At 42.8% G+C, this 22,503-nt stretch overlaps 1 protein-coding gene across 4 annotated transcripts in view; it reads left to right on the plus strand.

Moving 5' to 3' along the window:
* The window catches only part of ZMYND12 (zinc finger MYND-type containing 12), a 27,103-nt gene extending 5,489 nt beyond the window's left edge, over positions 1-21,614 (plus strand). For 3 of the 4 annotated variants that reach the window (XM_037997926.2, XM_007979156.3, XM_007979154.3), the window contains 7 exons: positions 919-1,060; positions 2,336-2,507; positions 10,811-10,980; positions 14,627-14,749; positions 15,803-15,914; positions 17,872-18,017; positions 20,291-20,803. In XM_037997926.2, coding sequence (XP_037853854.1) covers positions 919-1,060; positions 2,336-2,507; positions 10,811-10,980; positions 14,627-14,749; positions 15,803-15,914; positions 17,872-18,017; positions 20,291-20,413 — 988 coding nt within the window. In that variant the 3' untranslated portion in view covers positions 20,414-20,803. Of the gene's footprint in view, positions 1-918; positions 1,061-2,335; positions 2,508-10,810; positions 10,981-14,626; positions 14,750-15,802; positions 15,915-17,871; positions 18,018-20,290; positions 20,804-21,428 lie in introns of those variants that run through there. The other variant, XR_005240320.2, reaches the window with a different exon arrangement.
* The last annotated feature ends 889 nt before the right edge of the window (positions 21,615-22,503 follow it).

Below are 22,503 nucleotides of genomic sequence, written 5' to 3' on the forward strand. Positions count from 1 at the left end.
CTCAATAAATTTATAAGGATTGATTTCATACAGAGTATGTTCTCCCCCTACATGGAATGAAATTAGTAGTCAATAACAGAAGGAAAATTGGTAAATTTACAAATATGTAGAAATAACACACTCTTAACCAATGAATCACAGAAGAAATTACAAGGGAAGTTAGAAAATGCTTTGAGATAAATGAAAACAAAAACAACATACTAAAACTTAGATGCTGGCAAAGCAGTACTCAGAGGGTACTGTATGAATTTAGTACTCATATGAATTTATACTAATATACATTACATTAAAAAGAAGATCTCAAATCAGTAACCTAGCATTTCATCTTAAGAAACTAGAAAAAAGAGAACAAATGAAAACATATTTATAAACTCCTTTATGCACAGCCCTGTGTTGGGTATAGACACAAGCTAGCAGAAGAAAGGAAAATTAAAGATTATAGCAGAGATAAAACAGAGAATAAAGAAACTACAGAGAGAATCAATGAGACCAAAAATTGGCTCCTTGAAAAGACCAACAAAATTGACAAACCTTTAGCTAGGTTGACTGGCCTGGAAAAGAAGATTCAGATGACTAAAATCAGAAATGAAAGTGAAGACATTACTACCAACCTTGCAGAAATAAAAGAGATTATAAGAGAACACTATGAGCAATTGCATGCAGTATCCCTGTGTGACTTCAGAATGTGAATGTGTGCCTGCAGAAACAATATACTCTCCAATCCCAACACAGTTTATACACCATCAAATAACCACATGAAAGGAAAGAGACTTGAGTCTCATAAATGGCTTTGAGCTCCCTGCCTGGTTTGTGTTTGGCTTACTTTTCTGGTGTCTAGGGATAGGTCAGTAGGAGGGTTAATGGAATCTTAAGTCATGCCAAATATAAAGATCATGAAGTCTATGTTTCTGTTGTCAGTGGGGTGGTACATCAGAAAGCTGACTGGGACAGCATCCATGAGAAAATATGTCAGCTCTTGATTCCACTGCGCACTTCCATGCCCTTCTACAATTCAGAGGAAGAACGGCAGCATGGCCTGCAGCAGCTGCAGCAGCGGCAGGTAGGGCCTACAGCACTTTCCAAGGTTAAATCGTAGGTGCGGTGAAGCTGCCCAAGACAAGGGTTGAACTGTGTTGAGATCACTAAATTGTAACTTCACTGAGGGCAGAGACTTTGTTTTATATCTTTTTAAGTCCTCAGTACCATTCAGTCTGTTGTTTTCCACATTTACTAAATACTCACTCTATTAGTCTGCTAGTGCACAACCAAATACCACAAACTGGGTGGCTCAAACAACATACATTTATTTCCTCACAGCTCTGGAGGCTGGGAAGTCCAAGATCAAGGGGTCAGCAGGTTTGGTTTCTTCTAAGGCCTCTCTTCCTGGCTTGCAGGTGGCTGCCTTCCTGCGGTATCTTCACGTGGTTCTTTGTGTGCAAGCATCCCTGGTATCTCTTTGTGTGTCCAATTTCCTCTTTTTATAAAGGTACAAGTCAGATTAGATTAGGGCCTACCCTAATGGCCTCATTCTAACTTAATCACCTTTCTACAGGCCCTAGCTCCAATTATAGTCACATTGTGACAGACTGCAGGTTAGGGCTTCAACACATGAATTTTGGCAGGGGACACAGTTGAGCCCATAACATCCACAGATGCCAAGAGCCTGGCCATGTAATAGAAGGGTTAAGAATGATGTATGGATATACTACTGAATAAATAAAGGTGGTTAGCAAAACTTGCCACTATTATGTATAATGTTGAGTATTACTGAGTATTGAGCATCTCAATCACTCTAAAAAATTAGCGCCTTATTATAAGCCATAAATCCCTAGACATAAGATCCATCCATTTTAGTGTTATGACACTTTGATAGTGGCCTTAGAACAATGCAGAGTTAAAATTTTTTGTGATGTTAGCTAAACAGGATAATTCTGGAAGGGAAAATGAGATGTTTCTCTCAAAATTAGCTCAACTATGAAGGCAGAAAGTTTCCGATTATCCTGAGACATGCTAGCTTTGCTAAAGTAAAGTTTTATTAGAACTATAAGAATAATACTCATTTATTCATCTGATAACTCTATATTGAATGTTCATCTATGCCAAGCACTGAACTAAGATGAAAAGACACATGTTCCTGGGCCTTAAGGAACTCATAGTCCAGAGTTTACCTTCTTATATCACTTATGTGGGGCTTCACATCCACTCTAATACAGGGAGGCTCACTATGTGCCCTTAACTGGGTCATTAGGTGTTGGCCTTATCCCCAGGGCCATCTACATCCACCTCTGCCTTTAACTTTAGACTGTCTCAGATAGTCTGTTTCTCTCTTCCACAGAAGTATTTGATTGAATTCTGCTACACCGTAGCCCAGAAATACCTCTTTGAAGGGAAACCCGAAGATGCTGTACCAGCAGCTTTGCATTCCCTTCGCTTCCGCGTGAACCTGTACGGCCTGAGCTCTGTAGAGCTTGTGCCTGCTTACCTGCTGTTGGCCGAAGCCAGCCTTGGTGAGTGAAACCGACTTGAGATCCCTGGATCCCCTAAGTGGTGCTATGTTTGGGTCACACCAATAATCAAAGAGTCACCCTTGACAGTGGCACTAAGACACCTATTGTAGAAGGAGCAGGGTTGCTGTAAAAGTTTAGCACAAGGTAGGGAAGGAGATGTCACAGACTTTTGTCTACAACTGGCAGAAATCCACTCAAGCTGGCCTGCACAAAAAGGAGGAACTTTGTGAGGGTACTGTAGTATCCTACAGGAGCTGAGGCTTCATGAGGGACTAGAATTGGAATGCTGTAAGGAACCAAGGCTGGTGTCTTTCGTTCTCTCTCTTGGGCCTTGTCTCCTATCTCTACTTCTCTCTGGGTGTCTGCTTTGCTATTTTCCCTCTCTGCAGACCAGATTTGTCTACCCTATGCTCACTGTAGAAGACAGCTACCCTAAAATGTCAGATGGCGTTTTTCAATTTACATGTTTTCTCGGTTCAAGGTAGGCAGTAGAAACTAATTAGCTTCTGATTTCCAATTACAAATTCGTAGAAGACAGAATTTTGTTGACATAGCTTGAGTGTGGGATCCACCTTTGTTCCCTGGGATCAGAGTCACATAGTTCAGAAATACAGGAACCTACCCCTATAGATGGGAGAGGCAATTCTGAGAGTATGGAGCAGACTTAGCAGACACCCTACGTGGTGGCTACTACAAAAGGAAAACTGGCATTTTGAGAGGAATTGATATTTTGAGCAATGCGGTGTTTTAGGCACTGTGCTACGACTTCATATATTTTAATAGCTACCGTTTAAAAAATGCTTCATACGTTTTAATAGCCACCATTTAAGAAAATATTTTTTTAAAAGTAAAACTGTTAAAATTAAGTACAGTATAAAGAACTTTTATCCCCTAAGTTCTCTGAGAGTAAGTTGCCTTCCTGGTTCCCTATCATTAGAATACTTCAGTGTCCCCTTAGTAAATGAGATAGATTGTATTGTGGTTAGGAAGGAAAATGTCTTTGTGGGAACCACACAAGGGGACCCTGTCATCTAAGAAGACCCCATGCAAGTTTCTCAGATTTTCCCAATAACATCTTTATAGCAAAAGGATACAGTTCAGGATCACACTTTTCATTTTGTTGCCATGTGTTGGCAACAAAACTCTGGAATAGTTTCTTAACCTTTTATTGACTTTTACGACCTTGACACTTTTAAAAGTTACAGGCCAATTATATAAAACATCTCTCAGTTTGGGTTTGTCTGATATTTCCTAATGATGGGGCTCAGGTTATGGAGTTTTGGCACAAACAGTACAGAGGTGATGCTCTGTTCTCATCCCATTCTATAAATTGGCATGTTTTCATTTTTTTTCATTACTGATGATGTTCATTTTAATTACGTTATTAGGATGGTGTCTGCCAGGCTTCCTCCCTGTAATGTTACTCTTTCCCCCTTCTGTAATTAATAACCTTAATTTTCATCTCTTGGAGAGGTCCTTTGAAACTATATAAATATTCCATTCCTCATCAAATTTTCAGCGTATTTATTTATTTATATCAGTATTGCCTCTTTATTCAGTGGGCTTAAATCCATTACTATCATTAATTTGATGCTCAAACCGTCCCTGATTTGACCAGTGACAGCTCCCACTCAAGCTGGCTTCTACATCTCCTAGATACAACCCCATTTGTTCTTTGCTCACTTTCCTGCTTTCTGGAACATACCTCTAAAGAACCCTGATTTCTTTCAGTGGAAAGTGAAATTCAGAGGCCAAAAGCTGTGCACTAGATGTACTCATGCCATTGGGGTGTTACTGCTCCCAGGCCTTCTCAGTGGAGTTAGGGAGTAAGTTTAAATATAATAATGGGTATATGTATATACACATTACATCTGTATTTATTTCTATATGTATATATCTTTTTTTTGGGGGGGGGAACCGAGTCTCACTCTGTCACCCAGGCTAGAGTGCAGTGGCGCAATCTGAGCTCACTGCAGCCTCCCCCTCCCTGGTTCAAGCAGTTCTTCTGCCTCAGCCTCCTGAGTAGCTGGGACTACAGGTGCACGCCACCATGCCTGGCTAATTTTTGTATTTGTAATAGAGACGGGGTTTCATCATGTTGGCCAGGCTGATCTTGAACTCCTGGCCTCAAGTGATCCACCTGCCTGAGCTTCCCAAAGTGCCGGGATTACAGGTGTGAGCCACCGTGTCCAGCCTATATCTATATATCTACATCAATATCTGTATGACCACTAGTCTATACTGTTTGATCCAGATCTAATACAGCACCACAGGGTTCAATCTGATTTACTCCCATTCCATAATTGCAACTCTCTTTGCTGACAGCTTTCACTTTCATTAGTTTATTTATATGTTAATCAGTTCCCCTGTATGAACAAATCCCTGCTCTCTAACTCCATTCTTTCCACCTTACAGATACCTTCTCCCCCTCCATGGCCTCTGACTCCCCATTCCAGGCTGCCTCTGCTGTGTGGATCCCTTCTCATTTGTGGGGGTTCCGACCCCCGATACCAGGCTGTTTGCCTGCAGGAATGCCCTGCTCACCCTGCTCAGGTCTGACACCCCATTCCAGACTGTCTTTCCTCCAAACTAATGAGAAACAGCCCAGGTTCTGTTTATCTCTGACACTGGCTAGCTATGGGATTCTGGAAAACTCACCCTAGCCCAAGTCTCATCATCTCCCATCTAGACCACTGCCTACTAACTGGTCTCCCCACATCTTCTCTGGCCTCCCTCCAATCTCGTTTGCATACAGAAATGTGACCCATCACTCCTCTGAATAAAGATCATATTTCTAAAGCAACCCATGAGGCTGTGCTTGATCTAGCCCTTAGCAGGTTCTCCCACCTCAATTCTATCACCTTGTCTCTCTTGGATTCTTTTCTCCCTCCTTTCCGGTTACACTGACCAGCCTTCTCTCAGTTCCTCAGAAGCATGATGATTTCTTTGTTCGGAAAGGCTTTTTCTGTAGCCACTCTCTCTGCTTCTCCTCCTCTTCCCTTCACTGAATTAACTCCTCATCATCTTTCAGGTTTCAGCTCAAGGGTGACTACCGCCTTGTCTAGAGGCTTTCCCAGGGCTCCAGACCAGGTTGGGTCTCCTTTTTTTTTTTTTTAAGACAGAGTCCCAGTCTGTTGTACAGGCTGGAGTACAATGGCCTGACTTGCTCACTGTAACCTCTGCCTCCCAGGAACAAGTGATTCTCCCGCCTCAGCCTCCCGAGTAGCTGGGACTACAGGCACACGCCACCATGCCCAGCTATTTTTTGTATTTTTAGTAGAGATAGGGTTTCACTATGTTGCCCAGGCTGGTCTTGCACTCCTGACTTCAAATGATCCACCCACCTCAGCCTCCCAAAGTGCTGGGATTACAGGTGTGACCCACCGCACCCAGCTGGGTCTCTTTTTTAATATACTCATTTAAAGACCTACTCCTTTCTTCTGAGCACTTACTCCATTAATAATTGTATTCATTGATAAAATTATTTAATTGTCTCCCTGCTCCAGTAGACTGTAAGCTCAGGGAGAACTGGATCTGTGTCTGTTCTTACTCATCACGGATGTCTTCATGCTCAGCCCAGTACTTAGCACAGAGAAGGTACTAAAAAAATAATTTCACAGTACCTGAAACCTAGTGAGCACTGTGTAAGTCTATGTTGAATCTGAGTTCTCTTAACAGGATTATTTTAAGGACGAAATGAGTGTAATGACCATGAAAGTGCTTTGAAGTCTGAAAAGTGCTGTCTAAATGGAAGATTTCACTGTAACTCCACAGCCATTGGTTTAAAACCTTGCTAACCTTTTTGGAAGTCTAAAGAAATCACTTTCCTGTGTACATGTTTCTTTCCCATCTTAGAGATTCCTTCAGACTGGAGTGGACAGATAACAGATATTCAGCTTTATTTTTCCTTTTTAGTAAAACTTTGAAATTTTAATCAACTAGAAATGACATTTTCAGTAACACTTCAAGGAGGAGCCACCTACTCATCTTCTCCCACTGTTATCAGCGCTTTGGAAGCAGGAGAGCCTGGGTTCAAATATCAGCTCTTTTTTTACTGGCTGGGTGATCGTAGGCACCAAGCTCTTCCTCACTCAGAGCTTTCACATATATCTCCTTCTGCCTGGGATGCTCTTTCCTTTCTCATACATGGCTGCCTTTTGATCATCCTTCAGGTGTCTGCTTAAACTGGCCAGGTGTGGTGACTCACACCTGTAATTTCAGCACTTCGGGAGGTCAAAATGGGAGGATCTCTTGAGCCCAAGCATTCAAGATCAGCCTGGGCTGTAACATAGCAAGACCTCATCTCTTTAAAAAAAAAAAAAAAAGAAAAGAAAAGAAATTAGGTGGGCATGGTGGCATGCACTTGTAGTAGTCCCAGCTATTTGGGAGGCTGAGGTGGGAGGATTGCTTGAGCCCAGGAGGTGGAGGCTGCAGTGAGCTAGGATTTTGGTTACTGTGTTCTGTTCATTTCCTTCACAGCACTCATGTTTTGTCTATTTATTGTATGCCTACTTCACTTGATTTTAAGCTTCTTGGAGTCAGGGATCATGTCTCAGTGTGCATTGAGCATCACGCATTGTGATAATCAATCAATTAGGTGAATATATGGTTGGTTGAATGAATGAATGAAGTTGCCTCCTCTTTGAATTCCTCATCTGATAATTATTTCACAGGGCTGTTGGCAGACTTAGACCACAGATGCAAAGGGACTAGCACAATGTCGGGCAAATAACAGGTCTTCAATAAATGCAGATTCCCTTTTCTTCCCCTGGGCACCTCACAGCCACAACCTTTGACTCAGCTGTGACCGCTGTATGCTGCATTCCTTCACTTTCATCACCAAGTCCTGCAAAATCTTCTCCCATAATATGTCCTAGATCTGCCATTAACCCAGTGTAAGCCTGTTGCCTCACCCTTCAGACAAGTACCACTGGTCTGTAAGTGGCTGTCCTTTCTCAATTCCATGAACTATTAAAATCACCCTAAGGGATAGTATCACTTTCTTTATGTCTTCACCACCTCCACTTCACCCTATGCCTCTCCAGGCAGGCATTGTCCATAAGAGGCAGGCCTGAACTTACATACTCACTGGTCACAAGCCTAGTTCTGACTGTAATCTCATGGGCTAGTAGCAGCCCATTCTTCTCACCTTACTCTCTCTCTCTAGCCTCACAGTTTATTCTCCCAAGTATGCCTTTTCCTTTAGGACTGATGCTTGTTTAGATGCTGCTGGTTCAGCTGGGCCTTGGAGTCTTCCTTCTTTGGCATTGCCTCCTTGAGTGAGAACTGGATGTTGAAAATTTTAAATTTCCAATATCTGTCAATGCCCTGTACCCTTTTTTTCCCATCTAAACAACCTTAGTTAAGAGTCATTTGCTTCTTCAAATTTGAGAGGACTTCAGTCTAAACCTCATATTTTATAGACAAAGCCTGGAGGGAAGATGTGACTAGCCATGTTCACTTGAGCCAGGATCAGGGACTAGGCCTTGTCCTCCTAATCTAGTAGTTTCCCATTTTAGTTTGCCCTTTGACCTTCCATCAGGCAAAGTTACTTGCTTCTCCTTGTAGACTGCTTCCTCTTCATCTCTTTTCCTTTTATTCAGTGATGTAGGGTTACAACTAGAATAAAAGCATGCTTACATATGAACTAGGCCTGCCAGGAAGGACACAGAGGAGAAGAGGGTTGGCTTATGAGGGGTTCGTGTCCTTATCTCCTGACCCTTCATTGGTGTGGTTTCTGCTGCAGCAGCTGTCACACCAATGCTTCACCCCCAGAGCACACCTCCTGCCCCGCAGCATGCTGACGTAGTGGCTTTCTATTCAGTTCCGACACATTTCCCTAGGAGCCAAGCAGGCAGACAGGCCTCTGTATGTGTAAAGGGGATAGGTAATAAACAAAAAGCTTTAAGTGTCAAGAGTATCTGAATATGAGCAATAAAAGTGGCTTTCCTTTCTCTTACCTTCCACATTACTTAGTAACCATGTGTTGTCCATTCTACTTCCTGTCTCTTTTGGATTGCCTCCTACTTCGTTCACTGTCTTGTTTCAGGCTCTTAAGCGTGCTTGCCCAAACTGTTTCAGACATCTTCCAGTGAATCTTCTACCTTTATTCCTCCCTTCTGATCCCTCCTCCACATTGGTTCCAGAGGAGTTTTCTAAATTTAAATCCGATTCTGTCGCCCTTTTTGAAAATCCTCTAGTTTTTATCCACATGCATCAAGTTCCTTGGCATAACTCACTAAGCCCTCCATGACTTGCCCCCTGCCTACCACCGTAGCCTCATTTTCTGCCACTCTGTCCTTCACAATTTGTGCTCCAGCATCACAGGCCAATGCAGTTGGCCCTGCATATTTGCAGTTTCTGCATCTGCCCATTCAAGCAACCATGGATCAAAAATATTTTTTAAAATAACACAATGATTAAAAATGATACAAATAAAAACAATACATGATGTTACTTGTGGGCTTATAAACAAAAACAGAAAAAATTTAAACTTAAAAAAGACAAATGATATAGTAGAACAACTATTTACATAGCATTTACGTTGTATTAGGTATTATAAGTAATTTAGAGATGATTTAAAGTATGAGGAATGATGTGCATAGGTTATGTGCAAATACTGCACTACTTTATATTAGAGCCTTGAGCATCCTTGTATTTAGGTATCTGATGGGGGTTCTGGAACCAAATCCCTGCAGCTATGACTCTGTATAGTTCTATGAACATAACATATTATTTCATATTTCTGTGACATTGCACATGCTGTTACTTCTGCCTGGGATGCTCTCCCTGCCTTGTCTACCTGGAAAACTTCTTTTCATCCTCAAAATCCAGCTCAGACTCTGCTTCAGTGTCACTCTCATCTCATCTGTAGAATTAAACATTTCCTATCCTCTGACACTTCCAAAGCTTGTGTTTCTACTGCAATTATACTATATTGTAAATATATTTGTTTTCATGTTGCACGTTGAATCCCCATCACTCAACACAAGGCCTGGCACATAAAGGGTATTAAATATGCATATATATATTTCACAATTGAGATATAATTCACATATCATAAAATTCACTCTTTTAAAGAACAGTTCAGGCCAGACGCAGTGTGTCACACCTATGTTCCCAGCGCTTTGGGAGGTCAAGGCAGGTGGATCACCTGATGTCAGGGGTTTGAGACCAGCCTGGCAAACATGGTGAAACCCTGTCTCTACTAAAAATACAAAAGTAGGCCGGGCGCGGTGGCTCAAGCCTGTAATCCCAGCACTTTGGGAGGCCGAGACGGGCGGATCACGAGGTCAGGAGATCGAGACCATCCTGGCGAACACGGTGAAACCCCGTCTCTACTAAAAATACAAAAAACTAGCCGGGCGAGGTGGCGGGCGCCTGTAGTCCCAGCTACTCCGGAGGCTGAGGCAGGAGAATGGCGTGAACCCGGGAGGCGGAGCTTGCAGTGAGCTGAGATCCGGCCACTGCACTCCAGCCTGGGCGACAGAGCCAGACTCCGTCTCAAAAAAAAAAAAAAAAAAAATACAAAAGTTAGCCCGGTGTGGTGGCACATGCCTGCAGTCCCAGCTACTTGGGAGGCTGAGGCATAAGAATCACTTGAACCCTAGAGGCAGAGGTTGTAGTGAGCCGAGATCGTGTCACTACACTCCGGTCTGGGTAACAAAGTGAGACTCTGTCAATAAATAAATAAATAAATAAATAAATAAATAGACAATCCAGTGGTTTTAGCACATTCTGTAGGTTGTGCAACAGTCACCATGATCTAATTCCACAACATTTTTATCACTCCTGAAAGAAAGCCTGCAATTGTCAGCAGTTACTCCCTCTTAGTGCCTCCCTTGCATTGGACCCCCTGTGTTTGCCTGGCCACCACTAGTCTACTTTCCGTCTCTATGGATTTGCCTGTTCTGGACATTTCATATAAATGGAATCATATAATATGTGGCCTTTGGTGTGTGGTTGCTTTCACTTAGTGTAGTGTTTTCAAAGTTCATCCACATTATAGCAGGCATCACTACTTCATTCCTTCTTATGACTGATATTCCACTCATGGATATGGAGATGGAGATGGAGATGCCTCCTTTTGTTCATCCACTCATCAGCTGATGGACATTTACATTGTTTCTGTTTTTTTTTTGACTTTTCCAAATAAGCTGCTATGAACATTCCTGTGTGAGTTTTTGTGTGTCAATGAATACTTGAGTCAATGAATACATGAGTGAATGGGTAATGACTCATATTTCCTCTTGTGTTCTTTGACCCGGATATGAATTATAACCTTCTTTTCTGCTTTTGGGCAGGTCTGGGCCGAATCGTTCAGGCTGAAGAATATCTATTCCAAGCCCAGTGGACAGTCCTCAAATCAACTGACTGTAGTAATGCCACCCACTCTTTACTGCATCGGAACCTGGGACTTCTCTATATAGCTAAGAAAAACTATGAAGAAGCCCGTTATCATCTGGCCAATGATGTAAACAAGCTAAGTTATAACACCTGGATATTTCCAAAATCTAAATTATAACACCTGTGTATTTCCAAAGTCTGTTTTATTTTTTTTAAACTGTGCATTTCTCTAAAACTTTCTGTTTACAACTGATTATTCGGTGGGATGTTAGCCATAACACAATTCTAATAACCTGAGATCAAGCATTTCTACTTCCTGGCTATTCAAGCTTGGCCAGGTCACATATTCCTGAAGTTTCAGTTGCCCTGAAGAGTAAAGGGAGGCAAAACAGCATACTCATTAAGAGAAGGGCTTTGCTGGCCGGGCATGGTGGCTCACGCCTGTAATCCCAGCACTTTGGGAGGCCAAGGTGGGCAGATCACGAGGTCAGGAGATCAAGACCATCCTGGCCAACATGGCGAAACCCCGTCCCTATTACAAAAAATTAGCCAGGCATGGTAGTGCATGCCTGTAGTCCCAGCTACTCAGGATGCTGAGGCAGGGGAATCACTTGGACCCGGGAGATGGAGGTTGCAGTGAGCGGAGATCGTGCCACTGCACTCCAGCCTGGCGATAGAGCAAGACTTCTTCTCAAAAAAGAGAGAAAGGCTTTGCTTCTAGTCACAGATGTGTTGTTTCACTAACCATGTAGTCTTGGAAAATTTGTTTAACCTCTTTCATCACCTGCAAGACAAGAATAATAAAATAGTCTCTTTCTCATTGGGTCATTGCAAAGATTAATAATAGGACAATATATATACAGTACTTTGGCTATTGTTTTAAAGAATAACAGTAATATCTCTACTTCAGAGTGTTGGTTATTAAATTTAAAAGAGCTAGATGTATAAGAAAGCACTTATCAATTATAAAACTCTGTACAGAGCAGCCGGGCGCGGTGGCTCAAGCCTGTAATCCCAGCACTTTGGGAGGCCGAGACGGGTGGATCATGAGGTTAGGAGATCGAGACCATCCTGGCTAACACGTTGAAACCCCGTCTCTACTAAAAAGTACAAAAAACTAGCCGGGCGAGGTGGCGGGCGCCTGTAGTCCCAGCTACTTGGAGGCTGAGGCAGGAGAATGGCGTAAACCTGGGAGGTGGAACTTGCAGTGAGCTGAGATCCGGCCACTGCACTCCAGCCTGGGTGACAGAGTGAGACTCTGTCTCAAAAAAAAAAAAAAAAAAACTCTGTACAGAGGTTAGATGGGATGTTGAGGGTGATAACTGAATTGTTCTTTCAAAATTTAAGGGGTTTCTATTAGGATTTCAGTATTGGAAAATATTACCAGAGAAAAGAGTTCCTAGGTGTGAAATCTGAGTTAGCGTAGGGTCAGACTGCAGTCTCCATGCAGGTTGGTTGTCTCTTCAACCTCTCTTTTGGCCTCTGCACCAAGCAGCCCTTCCTCTGGTTGCCTGCCTGTACAATGCCCATAAATTAAATTTTACGCTGGTTATTCTTTAAATTCCACTACCCCATATCCATTCTCTGCCCTACTCTATGCCCTGGGAGCCTGACCTCTATGGACTACGCAACCTGTGGACTCCATTGCTCTCTGGCTTTGGTTGGGTTTGGAGAGTGGAAGGCATAGCAGGGAAGTGGAGAGTAGGAGGAGAAAAAGGCTGGGGCACTGATTCTCCCTACTGCCTCTCTGCCCCACCCTGATCTGGCAGGAACAATATTCCTCTGTGGCCACAGCTCCTGTCAGGCAGCCTTCTTCCATAGTGCTAGCTCTTGCTGGGCCCTGGTAACCTTGTTTCTTCCTCTTGCTGTTTCAGGTGTAGGGATGGTAATAGTTTCTTGCTGTTGGTAGTCCCTGGTGTTTCACTAGGCCTTGTTGGTTTTACTTGTAGGGCTTTTCCCTAGCCCTGGTTGGTTTCTTAACCCTTCTACATGTCAAATACTAATTCCACTAAACTGTCTTCAGGCAATCTTATTGAGGGTGCCATCTAGTTCCACCTGGGCCCCTGACTAATACAATTCTTTGTGTTTCCTCTCTATACTCTACATCCTCCAACAAATTAAGCAGAGGCACATTCTGTCCTGAGCTGGGCCACACAGTTAAGAATTAGTAGGCTGGGTGTGGTGGCTCATGCCTGTAATCCTAGCACTTTGGGGGGCCAAGGCAGGCAGATCATGAGGTCAGGAGTTCGAGACCAGCCTGGCCAATATGGTGAAACCTCATCTCTGTGAAAAATACAAAAATTGGCTGGGTGCAGTGGCTTACACCTGTAATCCCAGCACTTTGGGAGGTCAAGGTGGGCAGATCACTAGAGGTCGGGAGTTTGAGATCAGCCTGACTAACATGGTGAAACCCTATCTCTGCTAAATATACAAAATTCGCTGGGTGTGGAGGCATGTGCCTGTAATTCCAGCTACTCGGGAGGCTGAGGCAGGAGAATTGCTTGAACCTGGGAGGCAAAAGTTGCAGTGAGCCGGGATTGCACTCAGTCTCAAAAAAAAAAAAAAAAAAAAAAATTAGCCAGGTGTGGTGGTGTGTGCCTGTAGTCCCTGCTGCTCGGGAGGCTGAGGTGGTATGTGCCTGTAGTCCCAGCTGCTCGGGAGGCTGAGGCAGAAGAATCGCTTGAACCTGGGAGACGAGGTTGCAGTGAGCCAAGATCACACCACTGTACTCCAACCTGGGCAACAGAGGGAGACTCTGTCTTTAAAAAAAAAAAAGGAATTAGCACAAGCTCAGATTCCATAGCCTAGCTTTTTAAACACACACACACACACACACACACACACACACCCCTTTATTGATATATACCATAAAATTCACCCATTTTAAGTGTACAATTAAATTATTTTTAGCAAATTTACAGAGTAGTGCAACCATCAGCGCAATCAAGTTTCAGAACATTTCCATTACCCCAAAGAGATCCCATGTATCCATTTGCAGTCATTTCCCATTCCTGCTCTAGCCCCAGGCAACCACTTCCTGTTTCTACAGATTGGCCTTCTCAGGACAGTTGGAACAGACAGAATCATGTGTGGTCCTTTGCCTCTGACCTCTCTCACCTAGCATGATTATTTTGAGATTCATCCATGTCGTTGCATGTATCAATAGTTCATTCCTCTTATTGCTGATTAGCATTCCATTCCTAAATATACCACAGTTTGTCTGTCCATTCATCAGTTGATAGATGTTTTGGTTGTTTCTATGTTTTGTGTATTTTAAATAATGCTGATATAAACATTTATGTACAAGTCTTTGTGTGGACATTTGTTTCCATTTCCCTTGGGTAGGTATTTAGAAGAGGAATTGCTGGGTCATGTAGTAACTCTATGTTTAATTTTTTTAGGAACTACCAAACTGTTTCCACAGAGGCTGCACCCTTTTACATTCCCACTGGCAATGTGTGAGGGTTTCATTTTCTCCATATCCTTCCCAACACTTGTTATTTTCTGCATTTGATTCTAGCCATCCTAGATGCAGTGATATCCCATTATGGCTTTGTTTTGCATTTACCTAATTACTAACTATGTTAGCATCTATTCATGTGCTTATTTTTCATCTGAATATCTTTTTGGAGAAATGTCAATTCAGATCTTTTGCCCATTTTTAAATTGGAATGTTGTAACAGTTTTTTATATGTATTCTAGATACAAGTCCTTTATCAGATATATGATTTGCAAAAAGAACTCAAGCACTCTCCTTCTTCCTCCTGCTGTAGATTTATTTTGCCAGTTGTGCATTTGGAACAGAGGACATTAGGACTTCAGGAGGCTACTTCCACCTGGCTAATATATTCTATGACCTTAAAAAGTTGGACCTGGCGGACACATTGTACACCAAGGTGAGCTGGGGAATGTGGGAGTTGAGCCTTCACTCTTAGGCTTGGTGTCTTACAACTTGTATTAGACTATTCACGAAAAACATACCATTCATGAGAAAGAGAGGCACAGAGAGATGAAGTGGCTTGCCCAAGATTATATAGCCTGATACATGATGTACTCCATTTTCTTTCTTCCCGTGTCCCCACTACCAAAATAGACTAACCCTTAACATCCATAGGGTGATTAATGAATAATGAAGGATAGGTTAGTAAGAGCCAAACCCTTCAAATAGACTGTTGTATGCTGTGTCATACCCATAGCAGCAAGCTAATGTGGGTATATTGAAGTGTGCAATAGAGAAGAAGAGGTTTCCAAGGGAAATCTATTGCTACAAGATCCTGTCAAGGGATCCAAGGACATGAGAAGTTTCCGTATTTACATAGAAAAGATTTCATACTGTTTCGAATATATTAAAATGTCGTTTGTATCCATATAGTAACACCTCGCTTAGCAGGTAATCATTTGTGTAATAAATGTGTAATACAAACTTTCTGCTGATTGTTAATTCATGTTTTAGACCTGCTTCTGAGAAAGAGGCATTTTGCTGTAGCTTAAAAGCTTTAGAATCAGATAGACCAGGGATTAAATTCTGGCTATGCCACTTAACAGTTCTTACCAGAAGTCATGTGTGATCTGAACTTCTCTGATCCTCAGTTTATTTACATGTAAAATGAGAAGAATAAGAATAAGAATATTCTTAATATTAATAATAAGAATATTACATTGGGATGTTATGAGGATGTGAAGGTTTCGTGTTGTATGTGCTGCACAAAGATAAGACCCCACTAGGGCTACCCCAAGATGAGCTGCCACAGGCCGTTTGCATCACTTGTCACACTTACCTTGGTCAGGCCTGTTTGGGCTCCTAGGGCTCCCTCTGCCTCCAGGTACAGTAAGAGAGAGAACCTCCAGGTTGTCCAGAAGCCGGGCCAAATGCGCTCTTCTCCTCACCTGCCTGGTCCGAAGGCTGAGATCTGGCCTGCTTTTTGTATTACCTTCTCTTTTTCCAACAGGTCTCTGAGATCTGGCATGCGTATTTGAACAATCACTATCAGGTCCTCTCACAGGCTCACACCCAACAAGTGGATTTACTGGGCAAACTGTTTGAGAATGACACTGGCTTGGGTAAGTGGCAGTTTTCCCTGAAGGCAGAGCAGTGACTTCATCTCACCCAATACACAGACCTTGTCCCTAAGAGGGAAAGCAGCTGTCCCTGTCATGAAGCACACCATTGCCACCTTCCCCATGTTGCTGATGGAGAAAACTGAGACCTGGGGATCAAAGAGATTTTACCAGTGTTGGGAAGAATTCAGATCCCTATCATCACACATAGCCACTCGGGGGTTACTAAGGGACAGATTTAGAGGAAAAAAGACCCCATCAAAACCCCCTGTGACTTCTGCAGAGCATCCATTTCTTATGTTATCCCTCCAGGGCAGCAGTCCCAATCTTTCTGGCACCAGGGACCCGTTTCATGGAAGACAAGTTTTCCGTGGACTGGGGGGTAGGGGAGGAATGGTTTCAGGAGAATTCAAGTGCATTACATTTATTGTGCACTATGTTTTTATTATTATTAATGTATTGTAATATATAATGAAATAATTATACCTTGCATCATAATATAGAATCAGTGGGAGCCCTGAGCTTGTTTTCCTACAACTAGATGGTCCCATCTGGGAGTGATGGGTGACAGTGACAGATCATCAGGCATTAGATTATCATAAGGAGTGCACGACCTAGATCCTTTGCATGCACAGTTCACACTAGGGTTCGCGCTCCTGAGAGAATCTGATGCTGCCGCTGAACTGACAGGAGGTGGAGCTCAGGTGGTAATGCAAGCAATGGGGAGTGGCTGCAAATACAGATGAAGCTTTGCTCACCCCCACCACCCCTGCTCACCTCCTGCTGCGCAGCCCGATTCCTAACAGGCCACAAAACAGTACTGGTCCATGGCCTGGGGACTGGGGACTCTTGCTCCAGGACATGTAAGCCAAAGTAGACTCTACACAGAAGTTGCATTGCTGATTTCTTCTGGTGCCTTAGCTTCATGCTTTACTGAACAGTGAGCTGCTCAGTGGCAGGACCCAACTGGATTAGACTGTATTCCCAGCGCAGCAAAGAGCTAAGTGTTAAATAGTACCATACAGCATCATGCCGTCAGAGACAAAAGACACAGAAGATCCAGTTTCTGCTCAAAAGAGACATATGGTTCAGTTAGAATCTATAGGCAGTAACAAAAGAACATTCCTGTGAGTACAAATTATATTACAAGATGAGTCCCAGAATGAAGAAGTGAGGACAGCTGGGTGGTGTTGAAGAAGGAAGACTCTTTGGAGGAGAGGTTTTGAACTAAAGTTTAAAAAATTAATAACTGTATTGAATTTTCTCGAATTATGTAAATAGTTCATGTTACAGCTGAAAACTTGGAAATCATAGATATCCAAAGATAGCCAACCTTAACATGATGGTGTATATCCTTTTCATCTTTTTCTCTAAGCTTAGTACTTGTATAAGTGCTTTTAAGTGCATGTAGTAACTTCTCAGTAAATGATGACTAAAGTAGGACCAAAAACTACTGGGGAAAATAGTAAACAGACTCTCAGAGGGAAGCATGAAGGTTGTTGCTTATGCATCTTTGGCCTAGACGAGAAGAGTTAAGCTGCTACAGCTGCAAGAAGTCCCTTCCCCCAGTTCTTTCCTCTTAGCTGTAGAGTGGAAGCTAAATTGGACCCAAGGAATCTGCCTGTGACAAATTCTCTGTGTTTGCAAGCCCAAGAGATCTAGAGTTCAGGACTCCGAAAGAGAGAAACCTTAGCAACTTTGGGACCTGTGGGAGTGAGCATATTTTTAGGCTACTCTGATGATGACATGCTAAGCAAAGCTGGAAAGTGGACTGAAACTCCTGCTTCCACGCACGTGGAGGGAGTCCTCTAGGTAAAAAACTTGCTGTAATTGGTGCTATTTCCACCAGTGCCCCTGGGAAGGCTTCAGCAGACCAGGCCCTTTAACAGCTGAGTGTTTTTGATGAGGGCAGACTCAGTTGCCAAGAGCCTGTTTTTTCTTTCTTGCGCTTCCAACGCAGATGAAGCCCAAGAAGCAGAAGCCATTCGCATCCTGACTTCAATCTTGAACATTCGAGAATCTACATCTGACAAAGCCCCTCAAAAAACTATCTTTGTTCTGAAGATCCTGGTCATGCTTTACTACCTGATGATGAATTCTTCAAAGGCAAGTTTCCCTAAAAAAGCAACACATCTAAAATGAAGGTAGAAATTCATCTAGTTGAACTCATTTGTGTTTTGCCCAATTCCAATAGCTTTTGCCCTCAGGGCAAGCCCTCACTCCAAGGACGTTCAGATGCTCACGTTTCTCCTGTGTTGAGTCCAGCCTGCATAATGGAAGCTGGATTGTCTTCTTCCCGCGAGGGTTCCCAGACTTGCATAGACAAAGGGAGTCTGGGGCAGTGCTGGGAAGCCTGCAGGGCAGGAGGGCTCTGGGGAGGCTTGGAGGGATGAAGTAGCAGCTCTAACTCCACTCGGTTACTGAGTTCTGTGTTGCTGCGGGGATTCAGACAGAAATGCATTGCCATGAAATGATTCAAAAAGTAACTGTTTTTGAGTACTTTTACATACTAGTTGTTGGCCTAAACCCTTTACTTAATTATCATACTTAATGCTTACACCAACATTGATAAGGTAGGTATTTTATTATCTCTACTTTACAAACAGGGAAACTGAGGCACTGAGCGGGTCAATTCTTTGCCCAATGTCTTAAAGACAGTAAGTGGCGTATCTCAGGTTTATTGATTTATTGTTTGATTCTCTCATTCATTCAAACATTTATTGAACCATTTGTAAAGCACTGTTCTTGGGACTGGGGATACAGTGGTGATCCATACTTTTCTTATCTCCATGGCACTGGTGTTTTTTGGAGGAGTGGAAATAAACATATGTATGTCTAATATAATTTCAGATAGTAGGAACTGCTATAAAGAAAACTAGGCCAGGCACAGTGTCTCATGCCTGTAATCCCAGTACTTCTGGAGGCCAAGCCAGGATGATTGCTTATGTCCAGGAGTTCAAGACCAGCCTGGGCAACATAGTGAGACCCACTCTCTAGTAAAAATTAAAAAAAAAAAAAATCAGCCGGGCATAGAGGTGTGCACCTGTAGTCCCAGCTACCTGGGAGGCTGAGATGAGAGGATTACTTGAGCCCAGGAGATTGAGGCTGCAGTGAGCCATGCTTGTGCCACTGCACTCCAGCCTGGGTGACAGAGCAGGATCCTGTCTCAAAAAAAAAAAAAAAAAAATTAGAAGAAGAAAAAGCAGTAGGCGGGGGAGAGAGAGGAGGCTGGTTGGAGGGAGGCCTTTTTGTGTGGGTGACATGGGAAAATGTAAGACTCCTTTCCTCCCTCCTCCCTGTCTTCTTTTGTTTCTTCAGCTAACTTTTACTAAGCACCTGTAGTGTACCAGGCCTGGAGGAGCTCACAGGTTATAATAGAGTGTGAGAGCGAAGCCCAGAGCACTGTAGGAGCACAGAGGAAAGGCACTAACCCTCTCTGGGATAGGAGTAGGAATGGGTGAGGAATAGGAAAATATTTCCACTGAACTTTCAAATTTACATTGGACAAAACCTCTTTTCTACAGTGCAATGTCCAGTTTTCCACTGTATACTCAAGGAAGTCATTATCCCAGGGTGTGTTAGATCTACAAGAGGCCTTAGACAAAAGGCACACATCTATCTATCCATCAAGACTGGCACCTCACTTCCTTCAAGCCGTCACTTGACTCAGCTGTTTTCTTTTCAGTGAAGCGTTCCCTGCTCTCCCTGTCTAAAACTGCAACCCCCCACTACTACCTCTAATGCTTCCTATCCCCTTTCATGCTTTATTTTTTTCCTTAGCATTTATCCCTATTTAAGAGACTATCATGTTTTACTTAATTGTCTTCTTTATTGTCTTTCTCCTCTACTTCACTGTAAGTTCCATGAGAATAGGAATTTCTGCCTATACTCACAGGACCTGGAACATAGCAACCATTCAATAACTATTTATAGGAAGGAAGGAAGGAAGGAAGAGAAGAAGGGAGGAAGAAAGAAGAGCTTCTTACCAAGTCAAAACTCTGGGCCACATAGCCCCCAGGACCACCCCAGGGTGGTAATTTACTTGTGGCACCTGTCACCTCTATGCCTTCCAGTGATGGCCTCTAGGGCCTGATTAAAGTCCTACAAAGATCTCACTTTGTTAAGAAGGTATACTTAGTTTGTGCTTAGTTTGTGAAGTCAGGTGGGATTTTTTTCTGGTGCCCTGCTGCCCTGCCCAGTGCACATGTGGCTAGCTGTAAGGGCCCAGTGTGTTTACAGGTTTATCAACAAGAGCTCAGTGGGTGGTGTGAAAAGGTGATGAGTTCTCTCTCATGTTTCTGGAGTTGAGCACAGATGGGGCTTCCCAGTGTTATGCTTTCCTGTGATGACTTCCTTTTGTCACTACAATTCTATTTCAGGCACAGGAATATGGCATGAGGGCCCTCAGTCTAGCCAAAGAACAACAGCTTGATGTCCATGAGCAAAACGCCATTCAAGAGTTATTAAGTCTCATTTCAACTGAAGACCGTCGCATTACTTAGTGACCCATGAGCTCTGCATCAGGGGTTATTCCAGGAGCTACGGAACATCTAATATATTCCAGCCCTGCACAACTGCTTTGAGGTACTGTAGACGGCTGAAGTTTCCACCCTCTTCCCCTAGGATTGCACACATAGCTGTTATTTTTTTCTTACACAGCATATTGTGGGAATATAAAGCTTTAGGCACAGAAATCAGTAAAAACTGTGTTTGTCATGACATTTGTACTTGATTTATCATGACTTTTTATGAATAATATGTAGTCAGATCACTAATATGGTATTTGTAATTAAACTACAAATAGTTTGTCATTTTCCCAGAAGTCTCCCAATACACTTTTGCTAAAGGAGGGGTAAAGGAGGGGGTAGGGAATAAAGCTATATTGGAGCAAAGTTTCTCTATTCTTAATTCTATGCTGGAATTAATTTAGTGTTAATCTGAGGTAGATTGTGATAAAGTACCCATTATAATTCCTAGAGCAATCACTAAGAAAATAACTCTAAAAATAGTTAAAAATCAACAAAGGGATTACTATGGTATGCTAGAAAATATCCACTTAAAGAAAAGAAGGTGGGATAGACGAACAAAAAGGACATGAGACGCATGGAAAGCAAATAGCAAAATGCAGGCATAAGTTAGACATAAGGTCTTTCTGTGCCAGAGGAGGCCCCTGGGCCTGTCAAGGAGCTTCAGTATAGATTGACTGAGACGTCATTCCAGGGTAGTATCTTTCTTATCTCAGACAATAATTGGAAGCAGACGTGGGCCATCTATACAGTCTAGGGGAGAGGCACTCTGAAAGATCCCCTGTGATGGAGAGGACAGAGGGTGAGCGTAGGACTCAGACATGCCTGAGCTCAAATTCCAGCCCTCTCACATCATTGCTTTGTGACCTTGATCTCCCCATAGCCTCATCCATTACTATTGTAAAATGGCCCAGGTGTGGCCACAGCTGTATCAGCTCGTCCCATCTTGATGACTCTGGTAATTTAGCATATCCTTTTTTTTCTCCCTTAGTTCCTTTCCAGACTTGCCAAGCAGCATTTTGCTTCGTGAGTAGATCTGCACCCAGGGAGAAGATATGCAGGTCAAGAACCTGTCAGAGAGTTTTATGTTCCTCACTGTAAATTAATTCACTCAGACACATATAATAAAAATAAGTCAGATGGGTCACCCTGTCCCTTCAGGTAAAATCAGCTGGAATCCCGCCCCCCACCCTTCCATACTTCTGGGCATTCTTATGCTTCTCCAAGATGGCTATGAAGTCCCAGGGGCTTACTTGTCTTTCAGCCATCTCTTGATCTAATTTTCAGCCTCAGATGAATTCTCATTCTCCAGTCAACATTGTGTAGCACTTTATTCTTCTCTTTAAGGACAGAGCCCCTTCTTCTTAGCTCTTAACGCATAACCCCAAATATGAGTCAGCTCTTTCAAATAGACTCTTAATGAAGACTGGAGGGGTAAGGAGGAGGATCAACAACTCTTCAGCAGACAATTTAAAAGAAAATATTAGAACTTACCTCTTCTAAAAACATTCTAAAAAGTCAATTTTATTAGACTTTCACTCTATTCTTTATTCCTTGGCCTCTTTCTGCCTTCTCACTCCTGTCTTATCTATTCTCCTGAATTCCTGTTCATTAACCCTTCTGCATTGAATAAATGTATAAAGTTATTGTTTATATTTATTGTTTCTTTTTAAAAATTTTTATTTATTATTATTTTTTTGAGATGGAGTCTCGCTGTATCACCTAGGCTGGAGTGCAGGGGCGCGATCTCCACTCACTGCAAGCTCCGCCTCCTGGGTTCACGCCGTTTTCCTGCCTCAGCCTCCCGAGTACCTGGGACTACAGGCACCTGCCACCTTGCCCAGCTAATTTTTTGTATTTTTTTAGTAGAGATGGGGTTTCACCATGTTAGCCAGGATGGTCTCAATCTCCTGACCTCGTGATCTGCCTGCCTCAGCCTCCCAAAGTGCTGGGATTACAGGTGTGAGCCACTGCGCCTGGCCAATTTATTATTTCTATAGACTGATTTACTTCTTGGCTGTAGGCCATAATTTTCTGTTTTGTTTTTTTTTCACGCTTAGTAATTT

Source organism: Chlorocebus sabaeus, chromosome 20, assembly GCF_047675955.1.
Source record: "Chlorocebus sabaeus isolate Y175 chromosome 20, mChlSab1.0.hap1, whole genome shotgun sequence".
NCBI lineage: Eukaryota > Metazoa > Chordata > Mammalia > Primates > Cercopithecidae > Chlorocebus > Chlorocebus sabaeus.